At 41.3% G+C, this 27,203-nt stretch overlaps 1 protein-coding gene across 3 annotated transcripts; it reads right to left on the minus strand.

Moving 5' to 3' along the window:
* PWWP2A (PWWP domain containing 2A) lies at positions 1-27,116 on the minus strand. 3 transcript variants are annotated; one of them, XM_065849093.2, is made up of 3 exons: positions 26,313-27,116; positions 12,858-13,825; positions 1-145 (listed from the first exon to the last, which is right to left on the minus strand). In XM_065849093.2, exons 1-3 carry the CDS (start codon positions 26,996-26,998, stop codon positions 132-134), a joined length of 1,668 nt encoding a protein of 555 aa, XP_065705165.1. In that variant the 5' UTR covers positions 26,999-27,116; the 3' UTR covers positions 1-131. The 3 variants fall into 3 exon arrangements, with proteins under 3 accessions (XP_065705165.1, XP_065705164.1, XP_065705163.1); XM_065849092.2 differs by having other exon boundaries at positions 18-145; positions 12,131-13,825; XM_065849091.2 differs by lacking the exon at positions 1-145 and having other exon boundaries at positions 10,964-13,825.
* Positions 27,117-27,203: the final 87 nt, after the last annotated feature.

Raw genomic sequence — 27,203 nt, forward strand, 5'->3', positions numbered from 1 at the left:
CAAAAAACATTTACTACTTGGTGAAGATTTCAGAGGGAAAATCGGACAGTTCAGTCTCAGATTTCTTTCAGTCCTGATGAGCTGGTGCTCTTCGTGGCAGTGTAGTGAGGTTCCATAAGAACAGCAGCTGACTAGTGTCTCTGAGCTGAAAAGGGAAGAAAAAGGGAAAACGGTTAATTTCTTCCAGTATAGATGGCAAAAGTAGGTAAGCAACCTCTGAGCTGGCCAGTAAAGTCACCAGTTTGCCTGCTTTGTGAACTGTGTAATATTTACATCACCACAAGACATTCACAAATGAGCAAACTCCTCAACTGACGGGAGCTTTAAGAGAAGCTGCCGTACCAATCCATGTTATATCTCAGCCCGTTTCAACACCCAGAGAGAATTTCAAAGATGTTTAAAGATAGCTAACAAAGGAGAGAGATTAATATACAAAGCCTATACAATGATGTGGCATTCACAGTACAAAGCTAAATGTGACACTGTAATGCCATTCCAAATGCAAGACCTGAGTGTGCACAGGAGCACTGAAGTATAAAGCTGCTAATCGTGGTTTTTTTCCATTATTGCTTATGTTTTCCCATTTGCTCCACAGAACTGGAATAAAGTGATGATAAAGCAGATGGAAGCAGTCCAATAACTACTGCCTGGGACCAGCAGCCATCAGTAACCACAGAGGGGGTGCAGAATCAGCCCGGTTTGCTCTGACCTGCCCCCTGCGCAGTGCAGAGAAAACGTGGTTGTGGAATAACCTGAGCTGGAGAAGATCTCTGGAGACCAGCTGCTCCAGCCTCTTTGCTCAAAAGACACACAGGAGAACAAAACAGGTTCCAACAGGACCAGGTCGGTTGTGTTGATTCCTTTTACCGTTCTGTTGACTGCCAGGATTATTCGAGAGGTATACATACATTTTCCAGTATTGACAACAGCACTGTGAATAACACAACTGAATTTTTAAAAAGAGACTCATAGCATAGACAGGAAAATCCTAAAGTTATTTTTAAACAGATCCTAAAGCTCTTTGTAAACAGACAACTCTTCTGAATAATATCAAAAAGAAATATTAAAAGAATAAAAAGTAGGAGAGGAGTTCACAGACAGTCCTACCACAAGAAGAGGCAGGGAGGACAAGGGGATAACTATGGATTTCCTTCATTGCTCGGTTGCTCACTGTGCCACAAAAGGAAAACATAAGCCACAAAAAATAACTCATTTTATAGCCTACATAACGCAGTAGAATTAAAATAGGAATGGAATTTCAGGTAAGTTGAAACAGAAGCAATGAGGACTAATTATGAAATTTAACAGATCCAGGCAGAGATGCACTGAGCTGCTATGCTGACAGCAGACTAGCAGGCATCCATTCCAATACCCAGCAGGCCCTCATTTAGGTATAATACTCAGAATTCATATATAATTAAACCTATTTTAGCTATGGTCCATTCCAAGATACGCAAGATAAACCTGCAGAGCCCCTACAAAGACAAGGATGCTGGAAAAGTTCCACTGTATTCAATAGTATGTACTGCTGGTGCAGGTAACCAAATACCACAGCATTCCAGGCTGCAAAACAACCAGTATTGGGTATTAAAGCATATGGTCAATAAGAAATTCTCCAAAATAAGATTAATATTAAATTAGCGTCATGTATCCAGGAAGCTTTGCACAGAGGAGCTTTTTTAGTATGTCAGAGAACCAAACTCTACTCAGAAATACCAAAAATCCTGTAAAAAGTTGAATGACAGTTCAGCTGGTAGGTCCAAACACCCACATTTCCAAATTCAAGCCTCAGTGATATTATTACTTGCCAGCAAGCTTCTGTGATGTACAAAGCAATAAACAAGACAGGAATCAGCCACCTGAGTGCACACGCAGTCACGACCGGTTCCCTTTCACCGGCTCTTCCCTCACTCTGCTGGCAGGAGGTTCTACTTCTCACACCCCGTCTACCAGCCCAGCAATCGATGCAGCTGCAGAGATTTTCAAAATCAATACTTGGCAAAGTCTGTTCGGTACAAACCTGGCACTCATGTTCCGGCCCAAGTCAGACCCTACAGCTCTCTTTCAGTCTTTGATTCCTACCGTTGAGAGATTCCAGAATGCCCTGAGCAAGTCCCAGGAGCTTTAATTCCTATGGTAGAAAAAATCCAGTTAACAGTTTAAAATAGAAAACCTCCTTGTTCGCCTGGATTCTTCCTGGCTGTACTACTTCTACTTTCCAGAAAACAGTGTACCATGAAAAGATGCTGAGTAGAAAACAAAATCAGATACCAACTTCTTTGAGCTTAAACTGGACTTCACCAGCAGAGTTGAAGGGAAATTACACATAATTTAGCAAACAAACTAGCAGATCACAAAACAAAGTATCTACCTATACAAACACCTATGCAAACACTGTACTGCCCCCTGAAGAACTTGGAGCTCAAGGCCAGAGTGATACTATGAAATTTTGCTCGATGAAGTAACTACCTAGAGTAAGTGGAAACTAAAGCAATGGATTACAGTTCATGGTAACCGTGACTTTTCCACATTTTAGAGTTTAAAAAAGCAAACTTTGGGCACTCTCTATTCAACATTGATAGGATTTTACATCTATTGTGCAATGCGGCCTGTGACAAAACAGATTTTTTCATGTACTGAAAAATACAAAGAAATGTGACAGCAAGGCAGATGACTTGACATTGCAGCAATACAAGTGGCAGCCAAATCCAGTTAATCCTTACTTTCTTCCACATTTTAGCTTTGTCTTGCTTTCTAAAATGTGAAGACCAACAGCCTTTCCTCCCTTTCTAGGACATGACTCAGATGAGACACCAGTCTTCCCCTCTAGGTAAAAACCATAATGATGAGATTGTGTCTTTCTGGCTTTGTATCTCCACACAAAACTGTGCACGTACACTACATTCATTATGGTCAAACTGCAAAGAATTTCTTTATTATAGTAATTAAATTTGCTTAAAAGTGAAGCAGATGACTCACAGTTGCAGAGTATGTTGGAGTTTGTGTTTTGCTTCTAGTTCTTTATTACAAGTATTATAAAAACTATTCCCATTTGGTCACTCACACAGTTGTTAAACGGAAATTCAAAGCATTGCCAGCGGTATTATAAACCTTGTTGAAGTGATTATAGGATAGAAGAAAACTGAGACAACAGAAGGTGAAAGAACAAGTGGAGCAGTTGCTCTCATTTGGAGGCAAAAACACGGGGTAAAAGGTAGATTAAATAAGATAGGTTTATTAATTTCAAGAGTGTTTCTGACTATTGCAGAATCTCACTGTTCCAATAGATACTAACCATAGATTTGTTACCCGCGTGTTTGGCAAAATTAATGAATATGAAATATTTCATGTGGAAACCTTTGTATTGTCACAGTGAAGCCAGCTTCAGAGTGCTGCCTGTGGATTTAGCCCAGACTGGTGAGGAATAACCTTGGGCTCGATTGCCAGAAGGTATGAAAACTGATTAGGGGATGTCTGATCTGCCCAGTTAAAATGTAAACTTTGTTTTATTGGATCAATAGCAGTGTTTTGTATAGAAAAGGTTTAAGGCAGGAGTATACAAGATTAGGCTCCTCAGATATAGTGACTGAAGAATAAAGCCACACGTGCAGTCACATGCCGTATTCTCCTTGCATTGTGGAAGAACGTTCCTTACCCTGCGGATCTCGCTGGTGTGAGCCATGCAGAGCAGGGACAGGCAGCCCAGAGAACAAAAGGGACAAAGAGCGGAGCTGCTACAAGGGCTGAAGTGCCCTCGGGTCCCCACAGCCAGCGCTTTGGCACTCGGAAGCTGCCTGTGTCAGCTGGATCTCCCTGTAACCTCCCCGGCCCTCGTGAACAGCAAGCTGCCTGCTCTGGCAGTCAGTGAGTTCGGTCACTTCATCTGTAATCCTTGATTTGTAGGTGAGCAACAGCAAAGCCCAATCTGAGGGTACATCTCCAGGGACGGACAGCACGCTCACAGCAGGCTGGGCTCTGCTTTGAAGTAGTTTCATTCAGCTGCTGGAGACTACGGAGTCACCACAAAAAATATCACTGGTAATAAATGTCAGCACATGTGTTCAGACAAGCACTGACGCGGCTTACGGCCTCTCACCACGGATGTCGTGAACGTCTCCCGCACTCAACTGTACTTTATACAGTCGCTTTCCTGGGAAACATCACTGCAATGTGGATTATGATTGTTTCAATGTGAAAATGTTCACGATCCTGTGTGTTCACTGATGTCCAAAGAGAAGCATTGCCTCGCAAGTATTTGTTTTTCTCTTCAAGGGAAAAGCAGAAAGACAACAGGCAGCCGTCAAGAGGAAGAAAATGAGCCCAGCAGGACAAGACAAGTAAAAATAGTAATAATCTCCTATCACATACTGTGAAGGAGAAGATATGTAACTCTCAGAGAGCTCTAATTTAAAAATAGTTACAGTGACATATATGCAACTTCTTTTGGGGACTAAGGCTTTGTCTTTGTCTATATACAAAACTGTAACAGAAGACACAACACACATTATTATACTGCTACTGATTCTAATTTTAACTAGCTAGGACGAGTTAAGATTGGCTTCTCTTCCAGATAATGAATTACTAAAAAGAAAGCAGATCTGTTGCATTCCTTCACAGCTCAAGACAGGGCCTCAACTACAAGGAAAACCAAGAACAGTAACACACATTCTTTAGTTTACATGCCTAATTCTCTGAAATATATAACACAGTATCCAGAATTCCAAAAACCCAGCCAAACCCAGTTTTTTCTATATAAACGTATCAGAAGAGATTAGGTCCCCGAATCCCTCAACACTTGAAAAATCTAAAGAAAAGGGTTTTTTCCTAAAATAATCCAGTATTGGTTATGTGATATTCCAATCAAAAAATATTCACTGCTCAAAACCTTTCAGCTATGATTCTTAATGGCAACTTATATAGAGAAAAAACCAAACACCTTTGCTTGTTTGTTCGTCTTCCTTAGCAGTAACAGGAAAACAGGTTCATTTTCAGGGGGGAGGCAAAGGTGGAGCTATTTTTAGTACTAAGTCTTCTCTCCTTTTTCTTGAAGGACTCGTTGGGAATTGGGAGAGATTTGGGAGCTTTCACAAACACATGCCCAGAGTCCTTCATGACATCCAAGTTAAATGAGCATCATGAAACCAGTAAGAGCAACCGTAAGAGCAAAATTAGAATTCCAAGTGAATATTTACTTAAATGCTATCTGCTGACCTTACCAACAAAGCAAGTACCCTCTTCCCCTTTACATACCTCTTAAAAGCAGGTAAGGACAAATCTGTGACCAGAACTATGCTGCGTTTCTCTTACAGAGTGTTTTAGTGATGGCACCAAGCTAGTGAGAACTCAGTTACCTTCCAAATCACAGATTCATAGCACATGGCTGGCATGTGTGAGAATATTTCTTATTCATACTACATATTTGACATCAAGACCACTAGTAAGGAAACAAGAAAATTGTCCTAGATTTAAAAACAAACAAACCAATCAACCTTAATGCTGACATGTTATATAAATTATGGCATCCAAACACGATTTTGCACAGAACAGGCCCCTGGCAGGAGATGCAGAGCGGTTTTCCTGCCCGTGGAAGCTCAGCCTCTGCCAGGTGGCCAGACTGCCCGTACACCGACCCACTCCTGCACGGCTCAGAACACTACGTATGGGGCAGAATCTGAACTGTTAATAACAAAATTACAGAAAGTAGAGCCACGACAGGATCAGCATAGATCGTCTATTCTATTCCATACTCAAACACGGGATTAATTTAACCCGCTCCTGACAGAGGTTAGCCCAATCTGTTGTTTTCAAAAGCTTGCAATCACGGAAATTGTGCAACTCTCCAAACAACTCTCAGGGTTTCACTACAACTGGAATAAATATTCTAATGTCTAATCTTAACTCCCTGTTTTACAACTATTTCTTGTCCCAGTCAAAACTAAACAGTATTTCCCCTTTGCCTCTGCACCTATCCTGCAGGTATTTGCAGACCTCGAATATTCTCCATTCCAACAGTCCTTTCTTCCTTCTCTGAGAAAGAAAATCATTAGCATAGAAACTGCACTATAGTTATTGAAAATTTGTATGGTCCTGCCTTTGAAAATAACTTCTCAAACGTGTAGTGCAAATAACTCCCACAGATCCATTTGTCTCCAGGCTCTGAGTGAGCAAAGCTCAAATTTAAACTAGCAACAGGGGGTCCTGTTGTTCCCTGTATCAACTGACACCTGCAGGCTGCGTTAAAATTATCCCCTCAGACCATGGGCAGGTGGGTAGAGAAGGACAAAGACTGTAACACCTTCATTGGCACAAGCACAGCACACCAGAGTTTCCAGCCCTGTGTGTACAGAAAGGAATTGGGAAGGTCACACAAGCGCAGAGACCTTCTCTTACTCCCATTTGTCTCCTTACGGGATGTGCAAGGTGGCTTAGGTTTTCTAAGGTATAAGAGCCCTGGTCTTACCAAAGACATTCATTTTCCACACCGCTGCTTATCTTACGTCACTCCAGGAGGGCTGATTGGTTTTTCTTAGGGGAAAAAAAGGAGCCATGGATGTGAGTTCCCCTCCCCAGCGGGTCCCTGGTGCTGCAGCACTGCCTGGGGAGAGTCACCCCAGCTGCCTGGTCTGGCAACAACAACTCCCTGCAGGGAACAAGCACCAGAACAAGCCAGTCACCTCATCACTGTCTCCGCAGCCTGGAAACTGCTGTTTTGCCTTGTGTTCACAGAAGGGCAGCTGTGTCACAGCCCATAAATTAATCTAAGTTACAGTCTGGATTGGTATGTACATCCCAGGTATTACAGAAGACTGAAATGTACAAGTAAATATTAGGAAACTATGAGCTGCTATTGTGATCTAACAATTAAAACCCAAAACCCAAGTATTTCTGACTGGGGAGAGAATCACTGCCATTCAATAACAGTTTTGAAAAACCCCATCTAAGTTACCGTCAACAGTTGTTACCACCGATGTCAAAGAAAGATGAGTTCAAACTGGAACAGGTGCAAAGAAAAGCCAGTAAGATGAGCAGGGAAGAGAAGAGCCCAGTTAAACGGCAACATTCTATAAATACACTACCAGGGTGACACCAGAGGAGGGAACTATTTGAACTAAAACATGAAGTTGTGACAAAGAACAGTAGTTGAGGTATTTTAAATGTTGAATAGGAACTTGCCATCATGGTTGTTAAGGACACGTACCAAAACGGAGGTTCTTCCCATTACAGTTTAAGAATAATTTGAAGCTGAACACTCGCATCCACATCTCACAAGCTCAGACCTAATGGATCTTTCCAGAGCTCGACAGCTACTCCAAGCTGTCAATGCTCCAGGCCCCCGTCTGTCCTATGTTAAATGTGGATGATCTCTGATCACTATGGCCATGTCAGAAGCAGCTTTAAGGAAGTGAGTTATACAAAACCTCTGTTGTTATTGACACCTTATTTATAGGGATAATTTTACTATATTATTGCAAGTGTAGCCTGGCTATGTCTCTCAAAGGTATGATACTATGTCCTATCCTGAAAAAAAGAAACAAAACGACACATACTTAACGTAAGCACAGCTCAAAGTGACCAAAGCCTGTAGCAAGTCACGCCGTTTCCAAAAGCGCAAAGTAGATTCAAGATGAAGTTAAGTTCAAACAGTTGACTGTGGGACAATGATATACATTTCACCAAAATCCTTCTACAGGTTCTCTAAAACAGGAGAGCACTACTCCCTTCTACTGAACTCGCAGAGTAACACCTTATTCTCAAACTCAGAGCTCTTCTTCCAGCTCATCTAGCTCAATACACCAAGTTCCTCTCTTTTCCCTCAGGTTCCCTATGACCTTTCTATTTATACTCTTAAAAAGTAAATTGAAAATAAGAACAGAAAGATAAAGCGCCTCAGCCTCTAACCACTGTAAACCCTGTACTGTAAGATGACTTTCAAGTTTGTTTTTAGCAGTATACATACACTTTCAGTTAATAGCTTCTGACACAAAATCTTACTGCCCTTTTAAATATAAGCTCATACTACTTCCAGTTCGCAGTCCCAAACTACAAGTTAGTGCAGTGATCCCACTGCACTGACTTTGTTTTTTCTTGTAGGCATTTATTAGAATACAATAATAAGGAGATTAACTGAAAGAGCCTTTCACTGATTGTCAACCTCCTTCTTTCCAGAATTCTTCAGCCAAGGCAGCTCTATTTTTTCACTGTACTTTGAAGAGCACGCATGAAGACAGATGATAATGCTACTGAGACTGATTTTCCAAAATTCATGTTCCTATTCTATTCTGACAGCAGCTTATAGAACACATGAATGGCAATCAGTTTCCAGGACCTAAAAGAGTTAACTAGAAACAAAACTAAGCAATGCAAAAAACAACCCGTGTGACTTCCTCACTTCCATTGATGTGCTATTTCTTAAACCTAATCACATTCAGAAACTACTTTAAGAAAAGAAAAAGCATTTTACAACATGCTGGAAAAATAGTCTCCTCAGCCTCGCACAGCTGACCCAACTTTTCCCCACCAAACACACCCCTCCTGGTGAGGAAAATACCATATAATCAGAGATGATTATCTCATTTAAGTGTTGACATAACACTACAACTCTGATTAGAAAAATGACAAATATTTGTTCAATTTCCTGTAGAATTCCACTTCAGAGACATACAAGCCTTTCACATTTGCTTTTAGCTTCATGCTCATGAAGCAACCACACCTTCAAACACTCCTGTTAAAGGAAAGCTCTGTAAGTTTGGGAGAAACTACTCTCTCCCAAAACTTTTTAACTGAAACTAAAGATCGTCAAAGGACAACAAGGCTTGTATGAGAAACTCATTACCACCTGTCACATCTTCCTCCCTAAAGTGAGAGACCATACGTATTCAACATTGAGGAATTTAATTAACTTAAAATGACATAATTTGGAATTTTTATAGTGACAGAACACTAAACAGTCACTCGTTCTGCTGCTGTTTGTCTTCTCAAGACCCAGGCTGCTTGCAGCAGCTGCTCAGCTGAATTACAGAGACGCACCAGCCTGGCTCTGCACAGCAGTTGTGTGACACAGCATTTCAATGGCCAAGCTAATCCAGAGGTGGCAGATGTGCCCAAACTGCTGGACCAGTAGCCCACACTCCAACTGTGGGCATTGCAGGGAGCAGACAGGTACATAAAAGTGTGGGGGGGTTGCAGTTTAAGGCTAAAACAGCTCTAATCTTTGTCTAAGTCTCCAAAGCTGATCTACATGCAGCATCCATACCGCCATAACCAAGGTCACTTACTGGAACTAGACCTTAAATTAAGCCTAACGTTTTCTTCACTGTAAACTCTGCTATATCTAGAGTGAAAGGAAAATCATGGGCGAGTATGAACAGGATATTTTCAACCTAATGTAACCTGGTGGTGTAAAAAAAAAGAAATAGTCAATTTTTTTGAGATTTGTTAAGTCTGAACTGATAATGAACACTCACTACAAAACTTAGTACAGACCTTGCAAAATAATAATTAACTACAAATCAAAATAAAGACTCTTTAAATGCCTTTCGTAAACAGTTGTTCTGAACATAAAACGGTCTAAAGAAACCCCCCACATACTTGTTGCTCTCCCATCTTACCAGCAAACACCTGAGCAAATTGTGACTATGTATGCATTAGCACTACTCTAACTTTATATAAAGAGATAAGAGTAAAAAGCTTCCAGGTCTTTTAAAGGAAAACTAACAATGTAAATATTGATTTCACCACTACTTGGCTCAGAACAACTGTAACTTATAAGGAGTTCCCTTGAGCGTCTAAACCTCAAGGAACCAGCGTAGACATCTAAACCACGTTGTATGGGTTTTCTTGACTTCAAAAAGTAGGCTGCTTTAATAACAAAGTATCCTAATTTACTTAAATAGAGTAACTGTTTCTGTTTGCAGGAAAGAATACACAGAAGTGAAACAGGATTTTTCTCTTTTTTTTTTTTTCTTTTTTTTTACATTATAAAATTTATTGTGTGTTTATCACATTCAAAAAGCATTGACCAGTGGGGTTTTTCCTGGAAATTATTAGAATGCCAAGGTAAAGCTGACATTTGGAAGCTTAATTAGCTTTCAACAGAGATCATTGTAAACTCAAGGAAAATTTGAACGGTCATGTACTTGACACTTCAGACTTCCAATAGTTGTCTGGGCACAACAGAATAATTTAGAAAGTTAAAAAGAAACTGAATGCTTTGGAAAGATCAGACAGTATACGAACACATGAAATTTAATCTTAAGTCAATAAGAATGTAAGGGTTTGATGATTAAATCCTCACCCCCATTTTCATGTCTGTCTAAAGTCTAATTTCAGTCTGAGCTTAAATTTTTTACATCTATTGTGATTGCCTACATGGGCAATTATGGAAAAAAGAAAACAAGATGAAAACTGCTTTGGGATGAACACAGAGATTCTTCACAAGGCATTGCAAGGCTGAAACACCAGTGGGCTGGAGAGGAGACAGTAATTCACATGGTCCGGTAAGGACCAAAACTAGAAGACAAAAATGTAAAGTCAGTTGCATGAAAATGCCCCAATATTGAGCAAAAGACATGCAAGAAAAGTTCAAGTGGCAATGGAGAGTGGGTCTGATTAGGTTTTGATAGATGGAGAAAACTGAAAACATTTCCCCACTGTATAAGTGATGTTATCCAGAGTCTTTATTCAAATATATTGAACAAAATCTAATTAAGGGAGAAATTTGATAAACTTTACAGAAAGCCCTCTACAGAGCTAGTTTTAAAACAAAAGGGACAGATAATTGCTTAATCTCAAAATTAAGACTGAAGTATACCAATAATACTTTACATCGAGCAGTTGTCTTAAAGAATGTGTGAAAAAGGACAATTTACTTTTTAAAAGGGTGTCCTCTAGATACGGCATACATATGAAGTACTCTAACATCCTGGATTTTTTTCAAAGCTTTTTGAGAAACACACACAAATAATTCAGATTTAGTCAATTTTATTTACAGTTTGTTTTTTTTTACATTTCAGAGCATTACACAATTACATATTCTCAATTTCTGACCTGCAAACAGATACCTTAAACGGAAATATTAAAAAAAAAAATGAAGTTAGATACATCCAAAATGCAACAATTACACATCTGACAATTCACAAAGTGTAATTTACTAGGACGTATCCTAAGAATTTAGGAACAACCAGTCAGGAGAAAATCTGACCAATTTCAGCAATCAATTATTTACACATTCAAAACAAAGCCTCTCTTAATCTAAACCTCCAGGCAAATGGCCTGAAAGATTTCTTCAGGAAGAAAGACCAGAAGTTATGGTTCACACCTATGCAGCATTAACAGCCCTTGATCCCAAACACTGAGCAACTTCTCAGCTTTGTCTTAGAGCTACAGGCATCCCTCTCAGCTTCTCAGACCCTGACGTGTTCTATTTGTGCCCCCATGTGCATAGAAAGGCTGAGTGTTTAAGTGGTCACTATGATAAAACCCCATTTAATCTGGTCTTCAAGTTACATGAATTCTTCCCTAAAAATTTCAGCAAGTCTTCCAATGCCATTTAAACTGGTCAGTGTGGACAGGAACATGCCTCAAGATGTCAAAGCATGCTTTGAACCAATTTGCACTGACCAGCCTAAATATATCGGAGACTGTTTAAAATAATCTTTAAAGACCATTTAGTCAAGGCTTACATTTCTACACTTCCCTGATGGGCCACCTAAAAAAAAAAAAAAAAAAAAACCAAAAAAAAAAAAAAAAACCAAACTCACAGCTACTACTTTCATCCCTTGTGTTAACCCTTCGCCACACAGCAACTACTTATATAGTGGGTAGAAACTACTAAAAAATTCCCTGCAAATAAGCTGCCTTTCGGCTGAGGCTATGGCTCCTACGCATTGGGTGTTTGAGGAGTTTTTTTCTTAAAAAAAAAATTCTCACTTAAAAATACTGAAGTTCTCACTTTAGGCTAATTTTGATTGCATGTTCAATTTGTTTAACTGTCAAGAAACCGCTACAAACGGAACAACTTTAGTATAAAAAGAGCAGTCAACCGAGTGCAACTTCTGACTTGGCCAAGTCCTTCACGGTAGTTCCCTAACTAGGCTAGGAATTCTGTGGAGCCTCCAGATTTCTTGCCTACCTTACTTTCCATGTTCACGTTTCAAATTGCGTCAGCAGGGCCCGAACTTCGGGAGTCAGCTGCTTAGCAGCCTTAGCTGCCTCTGTGACGGCCTTGCGGTAAAGACCCTTTCTCTTCTTATTAAAGCGCAACTGGAAGCTTTCTAAAAAGGGGGATAGCTGTGCAAGAGCAAGAAAAGATGTTGTCGTGGAGCCAAACCACGAGATACGAGCCTCCTGTCGAACTAAAAGGCCGTTATCTTTCCGGCTCACAGTTATGGTAAGAACACGGGCTGGCCACCAAGGGAAGCCATAAATCTTGGCCCAAACAATGTCCCCTACACATACGGTCCTGCCATCTGGTGTGACACATTTAGAGACGTTTTTGGAAAAGACTTCCGTTTTCAAGGAATTACTGAGCTTTTTCTCTTCCTTTGAAGAGGAGGAGGAGGAGGAAGGTGCATGCATGCTGCCTGGAGGAAAATCAAAGCTTTCAGTAGAGCTACACTCAGAGTTGGTGGATTTCAAATCATCTGTGCTATCACTACTACAAACTGATGCACTGGAAGAGTCAGATTTCTTTTGATTAAGGGTCATGTAAACCGTTATATTGCTTTTGCTGCCTCTCTTGCCCAATGTCTGGTGTTCATCCTGATCAACAGTTACATGCACTTCACTTGTGTCCTGAACCTCACTGCTGGCCTCTTCAGGGCCTTTTGAGGGGCTCTGATTTTCTGAAGGGGCCTCACCTGCTGAGCGGGTGGAGGAGCAGCGAGACTGGGGCTTAGTTGCCATCTTGCCACTCCGTATTTTCTCAAGTCCTGTCTTGAGAGAAGAGTCATTTTCTTCATTGCGATACCTTTGTGGCTTTAAACGCAATCGGGGTGGGAGGGAACCTGAGCTGGTGTTCTGAAGACGCCGTGTGAAGTGGACCTTTGAATGTGCATTTTTGGAAGAGGAGGTTGCACTCTGCTTCTTTTGTGCCTTTTCTTTGGCCATTTTCAAGACTTCCCGAGCTTTTGCATGATCCATGTTTTTGCTCTGGAGAACTTTTTTTGTATTTAACTGCGCTTTTGAAGTATTTGCTTGTGCAGAAACTTTAACTACTCTGCTTCTGCCGTGTGCAATATTTGAAACCTTGACCACAGCATTCCTTTTCTGGCTTTCATTTTGGCTTTTTCCATCCACTTTGTGGTCAGTCTTAAGTTTTTTATTCACAGTAGTCACACTCTCATTTCTTCGTTTTTTATTATCCTCATATTTTGAAGAGTCACTTGCATTGCCACCTTTTTTAATTTCCTTTTTTTCTGCAACAACACTGTTTTTGCACTTGTCACATAAAACCTGTCGGGGTCGTAGTTTGATAGCATTCATGATAGAAGTGGGTTCCTCCCTGTACATTTTACGCTTGGGCCGCTTAATTTTCCGGGGCGGAGGCTGAGGTATTGATTGGTTATACGTGTCCCTGATAAACAAAGGAGGAGGATATGGCGCTCCCTCGTGAAAGAGAGGAGGTGGTTTAGAAGTCCATAGGCTTTTAGCTATGCTGGGTTCTGATGGCTGCGTGAGAGAAGAGTCATCAGGGACTGCAGCATTAGATTCACACTTCACCTGTGCCTCATCTTGGAATGGTTTACTTTGGAGCTGCATGGCTTCAGGTTTATCCTTATATTCCCTTTTAGGAAATATGGTCACAGGGATTCCATGGGGTCCAAACCTTAAAGAGGAAAAACAAACAAACAAGAAAATTAAAGGTTTTGAGGGATCTTTTGCTGCATCTCATAAAAAGCATTTGAAAACTTGTCCAGTCATCCTTTGAAACACATGCATCCTGGGAAAATTAAAGCTTTGTATCTAGCCTTATAGTAAGCTATGAAAAAGTCAGTAGAGGACATAGCTTCACTTATTGTCAGTTTCTCTTGCATCAACAAGAGGCCCTGAAAATGTAACAAAAAATATCACCTAGAGACAGCAGTAAAAGAATTAACTTCGTATTTCAGAAAATGCTTATAAACATACAAACTACACACAATCATCTCACAAACACCAAAGCTACCCAAGATTAACTTCCATACTAAGTCAAATTATGTGAAGAAGGCACCTTCAGTAACTTTTACAAATTCTTCCTCTTTTAGCATAGCACAAAAGACTGAACAGTGTTGGATTTACACGAGGCAAATACAGACTGCACCAATACTTGCACGGAATAGAGTGACATTCTTCTTCTACAAAAGATTAGCACTTGATCATCTGACGCATTACAGCCTAAAACTTGCTAGCCTATTAGTCTGAATTTCTTCCAGGAAAACTACTTATTTCAACACAGTACAAACCATTCCCCTCTGTTTAACAAGCAAACATTATTTGAAACCTTTTTGTTTCCTCCAGACAGCTCTAGGTCCCTGCTGGCCTACTGGATGCTCACAGGACTTCTCACATCCCTGAACAGCTCTAAGAGAAGGGAACGAAAAAAATCCCAGTATGATGGGGGCATTAGCTCAACTTTTCTGCGGTAGCAGCACGTTGCCTAACAGGTAACCACGGCTTTCTGGAAAGGGTTACATTACGGGAAACATTTTATCAGTTTACAAGGCATTATGCTAGTCTTCTCTCAGAGGAAATAAGATGGAAACCACATTCACTTTGCAACAATGTATCTTTCAATCCCCAGAGCAGGTCAGAGGCATTAGAACAGCCTGGCCACCCTTCCCTCTGTTACAGGGCAGGACCAGCGCAGGTACCAGCCTCACCTGGGCTGTTGCTGGGATCTGAGCTCTGCTGGACGAGCTCCCACACACACCAGTGCTTGGCTACACCAAGTGGAACTGTAATAGTTTGGTCTTAATGCAATAACAACATGATAAACAAGGCTGCAATTCAAATGCCAAATCATCCATTCCGAATCGCTAAACAAACTCCATTATGTTTATCCCACCCCAAACCTCACCTGACAGGAGAATGAATAATTACCCCCAATTTGTCCTCAGGTTAACGCTAGTTCATGTTACACCACTGCTGCTCAACTGCAACATCCTCTTAACTGATTGAACTGAAGTTTATTTACAATCTATGGTTGCCTCTCAACTAAAGATACATACTGAACATTAGCCTATATTCCATTCACACTTCTGCGAGAAACACGCTGTTTATACAAGTGCCTACATGTTGGCCTTATTTCTTCAAAACTGGTTTTGAAAAGACGTCATGATGCGTTACAAAATTCTTTACACTGTCACCAATGAAAGCCATCACTTGTTTGCCTTTTTGCTTTATCTGCAAAGCCTTTTTCTACTCTCAAAGGTTGCAACTGAAGCAAACAACCAGTCCAAGATTAAATTATCCATCCAGTTTGAACTTCATTACAAAAGGAGAACAAGAAACAGTAGGCAACCTAAGCAAGGGGCAAACAATTTTGTGATCATCAAAAAGGAGGGAACTCGAACACATTTACAGTTTACTATGGGCACAGGCAGCATTGCTATCCTACCCCTCGGTACTGTCAGCACAGGCAGTGCTGTTACCTGACCCCTTGGTACTGTTACCTTCATACCTTTGACCACTGGAGACGGGGCAGGAGCCCAGGTGGCAGCTAAAGTAGTTCTGGCCTTACCCATGGGCTAACAAGTGATCTTTACCAGAAAATATCCAACCACCTCAACCACCTCACAATAGTTTGTTTCTGAGGTTTGGACCAACTCCAGTTGAATTCCACATGTCCCTCCAGAACAGTCTACGCAGTCTATGGCACTACTGAAGGCTACAGTGAATTACAAACATGTAGTAGCTGATCCAGGCATTTTCTCCAGCCTACAGTCTGGCATTAAACCACAAAAGACTCACTCATAACAAAGTCTTAAGTTCATAAGGTCCCAGAAGTCCACAAATTGTAAAAAAGTTGCTTTTTCACACTTTTCCTTCCACTGAGGATTATGAGTAAGCTATTCAATTCCAAGCAGGGCTTTAAAAGAATTTATCAGCTGATAATACTAAAATTAGCAATATTTTCAGTGTTCCTTGCATCACGAACTTCAGCTTCTTTAAGAGCAATAAGATCTAGACCCCATCTTTCACTACCTAATAAAGATTACAGGATTTGGGAAAAAGTTAATTCACCATAAGAGTTGAAAACAAGACAGGGCAAGATCTCCGCTGGGCAAATTTTGATGCCAGATAAAAATCACAAAAGCAGAACTCAACAGGAGTGTGATATCAAATGGGCAAAGCCCATTTGATATCTAGAAGACATTTTTGTTGATTCTGTGTTACGAAATTAAGCATTAGTAGCAGCGACCAGGGAAGAAGCAGATCAAGAGGACTGCAAGGAGATTCTTCAGAATGATCCCATATAAGTTTTTCATTTATTTTTCCCCAGATTTTCATTCTACTGCCTCACAAGCAAAATTGGGATGCTTAGCACTCCAAATGCATAAAAAAGCCTAATGGAAAGCTCAGCACAACTGATACCAGGAAGTCATGGAAGATTAATATTGCACCTTAGATTATCCTTTTCTTCAAATATCTGCATAATACACAGGTCAACAGCTGAAGAACAGGGCAGCCAAAGTGGAGTTCCTACCTAACATGCAAACCTGCTTTAGTAAGACACAAAACCAATCCATGCTGAATCTCTGAAGCCAGAGTTCTAATAAAAGAACTAGAATCTCCTGCCATATCCACCTAAACATTACTGAATTGCAGAATTCAAGAACAGTCACAGATACTGTCTAGTGCCAGTTATGTAAGAGCAAATGAAGACACTATTCCTGTAAATGATGTGTCAATACATAAAGATGTGACTAGTAAAGACACAGTGTATCTGAAGTACAAGATAAATTTGGGAAGCCCAGAGACTGAATATTACTTCCAACAGCTGAGTGTATGGTGTCTTCTCTTTGGACTCATTCAATAGCAGGTTGCATCCATCAACACTCAGTTTTCAGATGATCTTTGTTTCCTTCTCGGTGAATGAAGTTCTCCAGCTATGCAATTTGGAAGAATGATATTAAAATTAAGACAAGAGAATAATAGCAGGAAAAACTTAAGAATGAAACAGTTAATGATACAGAAGAGAAGACAGACAAAGAACAAGGTAAGAAGAGAGTGAAGGCAAAACAAAGAATGGCCTGTTTTTCTAAAGGGAAGCAGAATGAAGATGTGATCTCAACAAACCTATTCAAGACAGGGCATGACAACACCTAATTAGTTCAACAGTGAACATAAGTATTTATTGCAGATACTAGAATTTCAAGCCCTATTTACATACATCTAATTGGTGGACCTTGAAGACAAGTGCTTCTCCTATAACCACAATAATACTTTTTGTTACACCAAGTGCATGTTTGAAACAGCTAGGAATACCACATATATGTAGGTTGGACATAAAAGTTGCGAAAACAAGCATTTGGGTCATCTGCTACAGAGGTGAAGACGGACTGAAAGGCTGCCATATAAAAAAAGAAAGTTAAGAAAGCCTAGCAACATCATTCCATTGTATCATGACATTTACTGATCCATGCATCAACGACTGGGCAGGAGAAGATCATCTCTACATCTATGCTATACCAGTTCAACGTTTAAGTACTATAAAGAATTGCCTTGTCTTTATTCTAAGAAGAAACTACATTTTTTAAATATATTAATCCTCAGTATCACCTGTCCCTACTACAATATTACTTCCCAGCTGTTCATTGTTCAGTCCACTCATGCATAACATACACAGTTCTACCTCAGACTATCACTTGAAGAAATAGAAGGATTCATTGATGGGGAATCTAAAATGGAAGTGCTAGGAAAAGTAAAGTAAGAAATAGGTATTTCAACCTAATTCAATGCAGTTCCGGAAAGCAGTGCACTGCTGCTTCGTACCTATTCAAAATTAGAACCAGTTTTCCATGTCGCCAGCTTCCTTTCCTGTAAAGGTGTCCTGGCTCATTTTTGCTTTGAAAAGGCATCTCTAAAAGAGAAGACGGTTGAGATTCATTCTAAGAAACACATCTCCAAGAAGTTTTACAAGTAATCAGTGGGATCTAATAATATTTCTGCTATACATATCACTTCAATATACATATGCATTACAGACAGAAGTAGCAAGAAGAATATTAGGAACTATATTTAAGACACCAGTGGGGTAGACGAGATCAACTCTGGCAGCCCAGGGATCTTTACACCGAGAGGAGCTTCCAACTGATGAGAGCAGGCAAAGACAGAAATATGATAAAAACATGCAGGTTTTATTTCCACAGTTTGTCAACTGCAAGTTAATGAATAGGCTTAAAAAGCTAGTAAAAGCTAGTTTGGATATCAAACCTAGAAGCCTGTCACTTAAAGCCATATATATTTGTATTACAGATATATAAACTTAAGTACTTCAAGCAAAGTAAAACACTTTTTTAAAAACTAAATTCTATACAATGACTATTTATTACTATTCAATTTGTACACAAAACACAGCACCGCTAAAGAGCTTTTTTAATGAAAAGATAAGGAACAAATCCCATTTAAATTCATAACCATATGTACATAAACATATAAACAACACATCCTGAGGCAAACTGTTTTTACATCACTATGTGAAGTCTTAAGCTCTCAACTTCAGCCTCCCATGTCTAACGTTTACTTCTCTATTATAAGAAATGAATATGAAAAAGCGCCTTGTTCTGCCTAGAAAAGCCAAAGGAAAGAACCCACTGAACCGGTTCAGAAGTATTTCACATTTGTCTGCAAATACAGTGAACCAACATCAACTAAGCACAGTAACTTCCAGTGTTGTGATAAGTGTTAAGTCAGTTATATCAGAACTCATCTTCACCACTAAGTTAGACTACAGTAATCTCAAATTACCTTTTTATGTGTTGCTCTTGTACTTAATGTCATCCTTAGTGTTTCGCAAAAGCCAAGACAAGCAACAACTGAAGCAATTTTTGTTGCATGGATAAAAGTTCAAAGACTGAATGCTAGGAGTATAATAATATGCTAATATAATGTAGAGCTAAGTATATCTATCTCATGCCTGCATCTAAACTTAGGGTTGAAATTATAATCTTCAGTGTAATATACAATTAGATCATTGCTGTTTGAACACAAAGTATTTCAGAAGTCCTCAAAATAACCTGTATTCAAAATACAGACTACGCAATAACCTATTTTTAATATACAATTTACTTGGTGTGATAAAGCACAATTTGAAGCACATAGCTTTAAGCAGCAGGCACCTTACTGAAGAAAGCATACACAGAAGCCAAACTATGAACTCAAAGGGTTTACTCACCTGAGCAATGTAACACTAGGTTAAACAGACTAGAAAATTTATATTTCACTTACAGCTCTAAAACATGGCAAAGGACTGCAGTGTAAGTGACCCTCTGCAAACAGCACATCATCAAGGGTAGATGCTGCCTCACCATCAAACACTCTCAGTATCAGGAATAATTTGGTTAAAGATACGACAGCTCAAACTAAGGAACGTGTGACAACCCACATCTAAGCAAACCAGTCGGAAGCTTACGTACTCAAGGATTTTTCTAATAAACATTAAACTTAGTGTTTTTCAAGCAGGTACACCTGCCTGTAACCCAAGCTCTCATTTCCCGCACACTTTCAAGGTAGAGGAAAGACAAGAGCAGAGTATGTGAAGAGCTGAATTTGAAAGAGTATCTCAAGAAAGCTGGGTAGAAGTGTCCAAGGCTGCAGCTGATTTCAATCATTCCCAACCACTGTCACTGAGGCTCCTACTGAAATCATTACCCAAGCGGAAACCAACTAATGAGACCAGACAATAAGCAGATACACCAAAGGCTGTATCAGCCTACAGTACACTGCCCCATGAAGTCAGAAGCCCTTTGAAAGGCTTTATCTTCCACAAAACCAAATCACACAAGTCCATGTAGTCAGGATGCTGATGCAGATTTTGAAGAACTATCCACTGTAGAGACAGAAGAATCTCTAAGTTGAGAATCCTGAAGAGTATGCAGGTGGCCCCCTAATCACTGTTTTTCCTACACAGAAGTAGGAAGGAAGTTCTCACCTTTTCATTGGAAAGGATTTAAAAGCAAATTCGTAGAATTTCCTTCAGTTTTCTGTAACTTGTAGTTCTATCAAGGATATAAAAAGTAAACTTCAAGATAGAATGCTTTAATTAGGCTTCCTAGTAACTGTCATGATTTTACTGGCATGCTTATAAAGCTGAAGGTCTGTTTAAACTGAAATTAGGTTTTATGTCTGTTGGGATTATTAGTTTCAAGTGTCAGTTGCATTTTAAAGTAGATGCTTACTAGTGGATGACCTTTAAACCAATTCAATGTCAAGATGGACAGATTAATCCGTCTCATAACAGTGGAAATTAAAAAAAAAAAAAAATTTAGAGTGTAGTGAAAATTTCATCTCAATCCTCTGTCTTTAACCACTTCAAGCCAAGGCAAGTAAAGCTACTTTCAGAAAGCAATGGCAACCCATGTTGTTGGAATACAGGAAAGAATACTGTAAGAAGAAAGGACAGTTCAGCCATCATCCATTGCATCACAGTTTAAGAACAGCAGTAGAAGACAGTTACATTAGGAAAGTTTGAGGCACGATCCACAAATGCCCTGTTTACCAGCAAGATTAGTGATTACTGGTTTGGAGAAGGGGAAAGTCACACTCCTTGCACTGGCTCAAAATCAGCAGCGGATTGCCAAGTGTTTTCAGAATAAGCAGCAGTTATCACATGCTTTATACCTATACTAGCAAAATCCTAAAAGCTAGTCCAGTTTTGTCAGCCATTTTCACTTTCCAAGTGGAAACTTGGAAATGAGTAGGCCTTTCAAGAAGCATTGGATAAGTGACCACAAATAACACCCAATAAAGTTTTGGATGTATATAGAGTCACAAGAGAAACCATTTTCATACAGAGAAGCTAACACATTACAAAATCATAGAAAAATGTAGGTTGGAAGCAATATCACATGGTCTTCCAATCCAGCCCTCAAAGTGAGGCTAAATTTGATACTATACCATTCAATATAACCTCTGTCAGTCACAAGAAAAGTGTAGGTAATTTACTCTTGTAACCACACACACTCACATCACACCTACGCGTCCCATGTTCCGAGTATAAAAGCAAATATCAAAGAAGAGTTACGACTGTTCCTTAAATGCTAGAATTTCACCAAGCTCCTTCACACAGCTGAGAAACAATGAAAGAGAACAGGTGATGAATTCTAGAAACATCTTGCAAACTGAATGTAAATTTAAAAACAAACAAAAAAACCCCACACAACCCTGAGTAAGACATTTTTTTTACTGTTGAGAATGTATATCATAGAACATCAGTACTTCTCTAGAACTTAAACTTTGCCCAGACAAGGATGACCAAACGTTGTCCCTATTTATTAAATTAAGTTATTAGTAAAAGAGAACTTGAGACTTGGATGAAACGTGCCACGTTTTTTCAAGTAAGACTTATGTTGTTTCCTTCTCACATCAGCAGATCTTGAACTTCTCAACTTGAAACTACCTCTTTTTCCCGTCACATCTTTCTTGGCATATGTGGTTACACCACACTAGACTCACCCTGTAGAGTTTGTACCAAACATGCAAGAACGCATAGACCAGTAGTTTCAATAAGTGCTAAAAGTAAATGATTTTAAAATTTAACAGACATTCTGCATATTAAGACAACACAAACTAGTGAATGGATGCAATGGTTCACTATTTATGCTTATTTTTTTTCCTGTAAAAAGTTCAATGAATAAATTGGGAACAGCGTAGGATTCAAGAGCTACCTAGAGAGAAAGAATGCTGTAACTGAAAACTGCTGCTATGATTATAAGAATTTCAAGCTGTCTGTAAAAGTTTATTTTTATCATATAGTTCATGCATACCTTGCTGCAGGAAGCATTTCTTATCTTCCATAACCAAAGCCCAATTAAGATATAATTTCAAACACCTGTGTACTAGCAACACACTGGGCATCTTTTGGATATCTAAGGCTCTTAGGCCACAAAACAACTTTTTGCTCTCCCTTTCTCCCTCAAGAACTATTATGATTACACACAAGTCAGAATGGAAATAGCTTTGAGAAAAACAAACAAAACAACAGGAAGACACATGTGTCCATCACATCCATAGGATTAGAAGCAAAATTTTAATCACATGAAAAAGCAATAGAAAGACCAAGTCCTGATTGTCAGCAAAACAAGAGAACATAAATTTAATCCACCTCCTTCCCTTAATCTTTGGGAAGGGAAAAAAAGATTGCAGAAATAATTAGTCTCACTCCACAAGAGCAAATTAAGCCCACGCATTTTTGATCCTACATTTTAAGATTTACAAATGCTGCACTCATCAGGTATTTCTTTACTGTCTACTTCCTCCAGGTGCAGAGGAAGGTTTACACTAATTCTGAGCCAGCAGGTGGCATTAACATCTCATATACCCTAAGCAAACAGTGTTAGACCAAGGCTGGACACACGCAAGCTTACAAGCCTTCTTTAAGACCAATATCTAACAAGTAGTTTTTGATGACAATTTGTACAATGGCATAGAAAATTAATTACAGTCCTGCATGAAGCCTCACACTATTCACTCTGGCAAAAAAAGACAGAATTGCCTTCTGCCTGGTAGCTGGCTGCATTTCCCAGCTCTCCTGTCAGCACAACTCTGTCAGGTGCACAGGGAGGAACCCACACCAGAACCTTACCCTAGCATGCAATAAGGCACTTAAAAGGTAATGGCAACAGTGGTAATAAAGTTTAACAGCAGGATCGCATTTTTAATTTGTGCAATAAGCCTTTAGAGTAACAGAAGTGGGATATGTTCCTCTTTAAGTGATGATTTACTGTGTAAGAAATTGATTTGGGACTCAGTAGGTCCAGATTCCTATTTTCTGCTGATTTTCAAAACTTCCTGTGCAGCTGCTGACAGGCATACGAGACTGCCATTACTACAGGCACAGAAAATACTTCCTTACCTCAAATACATGTAGGAATAAAGTCCACTGAACACCGAGGTGCTTGTGTTCTTGTGTTATAAACTCCTAAATGGACATCCTATTTACAGGGGGTAGGAGAGGAAGAGGAAATCAGACCTTTAATACAAACACCACTGACTTCCTATCAAAGTCCACAAGAATAAAATGCAAAGTTGGTGCATCATTTCAACAATGGGAATGGAATTAGGAGAATAAACCAAAACCACAACCATTTTAAACCAGAAAAATATGGGGGCATTTTTGCTTTTCTTTCACCTTGAATTTCAAATGATTGAGAACATGACTTGAGAAGGCTAAAAATAGTCCAGTGGGTATGTTTTTAAAACAGTCAAAACTTATTCTTCTTAGCACTATAGGGAAGTAGCACCTCCATTGCCCTGGAGGGGAAAGCAGAAACCAAGATCCAAAAAGGACTAGAAATTTTCTTCTGAATGTATGATGAAAACAGTATTAGCATGGGCAGTAAACACATCAGCCACTTTCTGAAGCAAATTAGTAAATTCTAGTACAAAATTTCATTTTTATTTAATAAGAACTGGTAGTCTAAAGATATTGATCCCCTTGGCATTGGCAAAGTTTATAAAGTTATTCCCATGTACTTGAATGAGCTAGTGGAGACAGCCTTCAGCAACCACCTTTCTGCCATACTAGAAATCCCAGTGTTTTCATGTAAATGAATGCTAGAATTTAGGTGGTTTTGATTAAAAAAAAAAAAAAAGAGGGGTGAAGATTAAGCCCAGTGGAAAACTTTTTAATGAGAATTCCAAGGCCTGCCACAGATACAGAAGGAAGTTCATGAAATAAATTAATGTTCTACAAGTCCACATGCTGCTACCCAAAACAAAAATAAACAGATGTAAAGAAAAGCTAATACCTAAGCAGTACTACTGTTCAGTCACTTACCATCAAAGCCATGAAGTTGAGAATAAAATTTAAATCTTGGGCATTCATGTAACACTTATTTTCTGAAAATGCTTTAACTTCTCACAGGTAGCAAGTTCTTGGACTATTTCTAGAGTTTGCTTACCGCCGTATTTCCTGCTCTGAGACATCTGAACAGAGACTCCTATTCATCTACATTTACTTGTCACCAGCCAAATATTATAGAACTTACGTCAAGAAACTGAGTTCTTGTCCAGGTACTTTGAAGAGCTTGGTTCTTAGAATTTAAATTTCACCTTCTGGACTCCCACAAAACAAGCACCTCTGAAGGAAGTCCAAGATCGTACCAATGGAGAGAAAGGAATAAGTGGTTCCACCGCATAAAGAGTCTAGGAATAACAGCAAAAGCCTTCATGTATCACTCATCCACAGTTCTTACTGTGAAGACTTGCCCCAGGGCCTGTGCTTAACAACAGGGAAAACAGAGATGTAGCTTCTGCTGAAGCCTCAATGCAAAAGCAGCAGTTTACCTGCTACAGATTATCTTTGCTGCAAAGTGCTAGAGAGATCTGCTGCATGAGAGAAGGATCCTCAGTGCACAAGAAAACCTCAGGCAAATGAGGATGTTTGTGGTCAATGAGTGTTTAGTAAGATACGATCTCCTTCAGGAGTAAGGGAGAAGCTGATATTTTTATTCAAGTCTGTGGACCCCTAGAAGTACAGAAGCACATGCTCTGTCACTTTGCTAAGCAGGGCAACAATATAATCACTGGTATAATTCCAGATCTACAAGAGAACCAATGCTAACCAACATTACACTTCAGTTGTAATGCCTTCTGGCCTGCTTCAAGACATTAAATATTTCATACTAGGAGTACAGTTTGCAGATCACATTTTAGTACTTGGCTTCAGAAGACAAACTGATACCTCAGCATTTCAAACCACAAGAACTGACAAATTTAAAGTTTACTTCCATGACATTATGCAGAACTTGATTTTCAGAAAAGGCATTCCTGTTTCAAAAACCAACCTAGAAGCTAAGCCCGGGATAAAAGTGCTGGTCTCCAATACTTTTCTTTCAGAAAGCATTGTCGATATTACAGGAAGTTATTAAACAAGTACTACTAATGTAAAAGGGAGTGATAAAAGATGTATGACCACACATGGCACACATGCAGCCTAAGTTTTGGGGGAAAACCACTGCATTTTTTGCATACCAACTATTTTAAATAATAACCCTGTTCAGATTTCGCTTTTCTCTCATGTACTTGCATAGTTCTTATATGTCTGGAAAAGGAACGCTAAGATGAAGAGGTATTTTCACCTGTAAACAGTAGGCAGTTTACAGGATATACAGTATCACTGGTGACTCCTGCCTCCCAAGAACAGCCTGCTACAGGAAGGCAATGAAAAAAAGCAAACCCCTAGCCTCCGTCTGATGAGGCTTTAAGTTATTTTGTGACACATAACAGTTTCTCCCCCAAAAAAAAAAAAAAAAAAAAAGTATTTAAGAACCATTAAACTTCACCCCATTCATTGCATACAAGGAGCAATCAGTACTAAGAACTGTACTTCTGGACTGTAATAGTCTGGCTTGAAAACCATTATTCTGAAAAATTGTATGTACTGAAATACAAGGTTACCTAGGCAATGCAAGACACAAGCCAACAGGAAAACCAGACCTCTGGGTCTGTACGTTTGTTGGAAGACTGGAATAAATGCCAACATCTGTAGCTCACGTCCCTTTTCCCCAGCAGACAGGGATGCTACAGGCCCGACGCGAATCCCAGCCTAGCCGAAAGGATGTGCCCATGTGCTGCCCACTCTCCCAGCTCCCCATTTCCTCATTCCCTCTCCGGACCACTGTTGTTAAGGGCAGCACTACCAACCGGGCGGGCCGGCTGCCTCTCACCCCAGAGCAGAGCCCGCTCCCCGGTCCGGCGGTGAGGCCGGCGGCGGGCGGGGGTGCGGAGCTCGGCCCCGGGCAGGAGAGGGGCCCTGCCCGTCCCGCCGTGCTCCCTCCAGAAGGGTCGAAGAGGAGGATGCCCGTGAGCTGCTGCCTCCGTTCCGCGGAGAGGACGCGCGGGCAGGAGCCGCCTGTCCCCAGGCAGACCCGCGGTCCGGCCTCCCAGGGAGGGCAGGGCGAGGGAGCGAAACGGAGCTGCTGCCGCCGCGCCCCGCGGCCCCTACCCAGGCCGCTCCCCGCCGCGGGCCGAGCCCACAACGCCTGGGCGGGGACCGGGGCTCCCCCCGAGGGCGGGAGCGGCGCAGGGCGGCGCAGGCAGGCGGCTCCAGGCGAGCTCGCCGCCGCGGTCGCTGGGTGGGGGCGCGGGAGGGCTCCCCCGTGAGATCTCACCTTTTCGAGAGGTCCATGAGGACCCCAGAAAAAAGCTTCTCTCCCAGCCGGAACGAGACCACCAGGGCGTCCTCGATGATGTGATCCAGGGTGACCCGCACCTCGGAGCCGGGCAGCAGCGGAGCCTCTGTCTCCCCTCCGGCCGGAGCCACGGGCACCGGGGACTTGGGCTCGACAGCGGCGGCATCAGCAGCATCCGGCTCCTCCTCCTCCGGCCGGGACGGCTCCTCCCCGGGCTCCGGCTCCGCGGAGCCCCCAGTAGCCGGCGGGCAGGGCTGCGGCTCCTCCTCGGGAAGTTCAGGGTGCCCAGCAGGCGGCGGGCAGGGCTGCGGCTGCTCCTCGGGCTCCGGGCTAAGCGCTCCCCGGTGCTCGGCCTGGGGCGAGCCCACCTCCGGGGTGGAGGGCGGCAGCTTCTCCGTCCTCTCAGCTTCCGGCTCCCGCGTCCCAGCCGGGCTCCGGGCGAGCTGCACAGGCGGCGGCTCCTCGGCCTCGCCGGGAGCAACCTTCCCCCCGTCGGCCTCCTCCCCATCAGGCACCACCGACTCCACCGCCTCGGTGACGGCAGGGAGAGGATCCGCGCCGGCCTCGCTGCCCGGGATAGGCTCCATCTCGGGCTCAGCTTCGCCGGCCCCCCCATCGCCCGGCACCGCTGCAGTCGCTGCCGCCTCCGCAGCCATGGCCGCCATTTTCTCTGCTGCTTCACCGCCGCCTCCCTCCAGCAGCGGGATCGATAACCGCGGCCTTCCCCGCCCGCCTGGGAAGGAGAGCCCGCCCCCTAAACTCGCATCCGGCAGCCTATTGGTGGGCGAGGTGCAGTTCTCTAATTCTACTGGAGAGTGGAGTAGTCCGTCAAGCTCAGCAGAAACTTCTCGTTGGCCAGCGAGGGCTTCA

This window comes from Patagioenas fasciata, chromosome 14, assembly GCF_037038585.1.
Source record: "Patagioenas fasciata isolate bPatFas1 chromosome 14, bPatFas1.hap1, whole genome shotgun sequence".
Classification (NCBI taxonomy): domain Eukaryota; kingdom Metazoa; phylum Chordata; class Aves; order Columbiformes; family Columbidae; genus Patagioenas; species Patagioenas fasciata.

Excerpts from the sequence above, each read along its gene's own strand:
- PWWP2A (XM_065849092.2), bottom strand. The coding sequence starts at position 26,998 with ATGGCGGCCATGGCTGCGGAGGCGGCAGCGACTGCAGCGGTGCCGGGC. Across the intron at positions 13,826-26,312 it reads CTCATGGACCTCTCGAAAAG|GTTTGGACCCCATGGAATCC; the intron begins GTGAGATCTCAC and ends TTCCTCTTTAAG.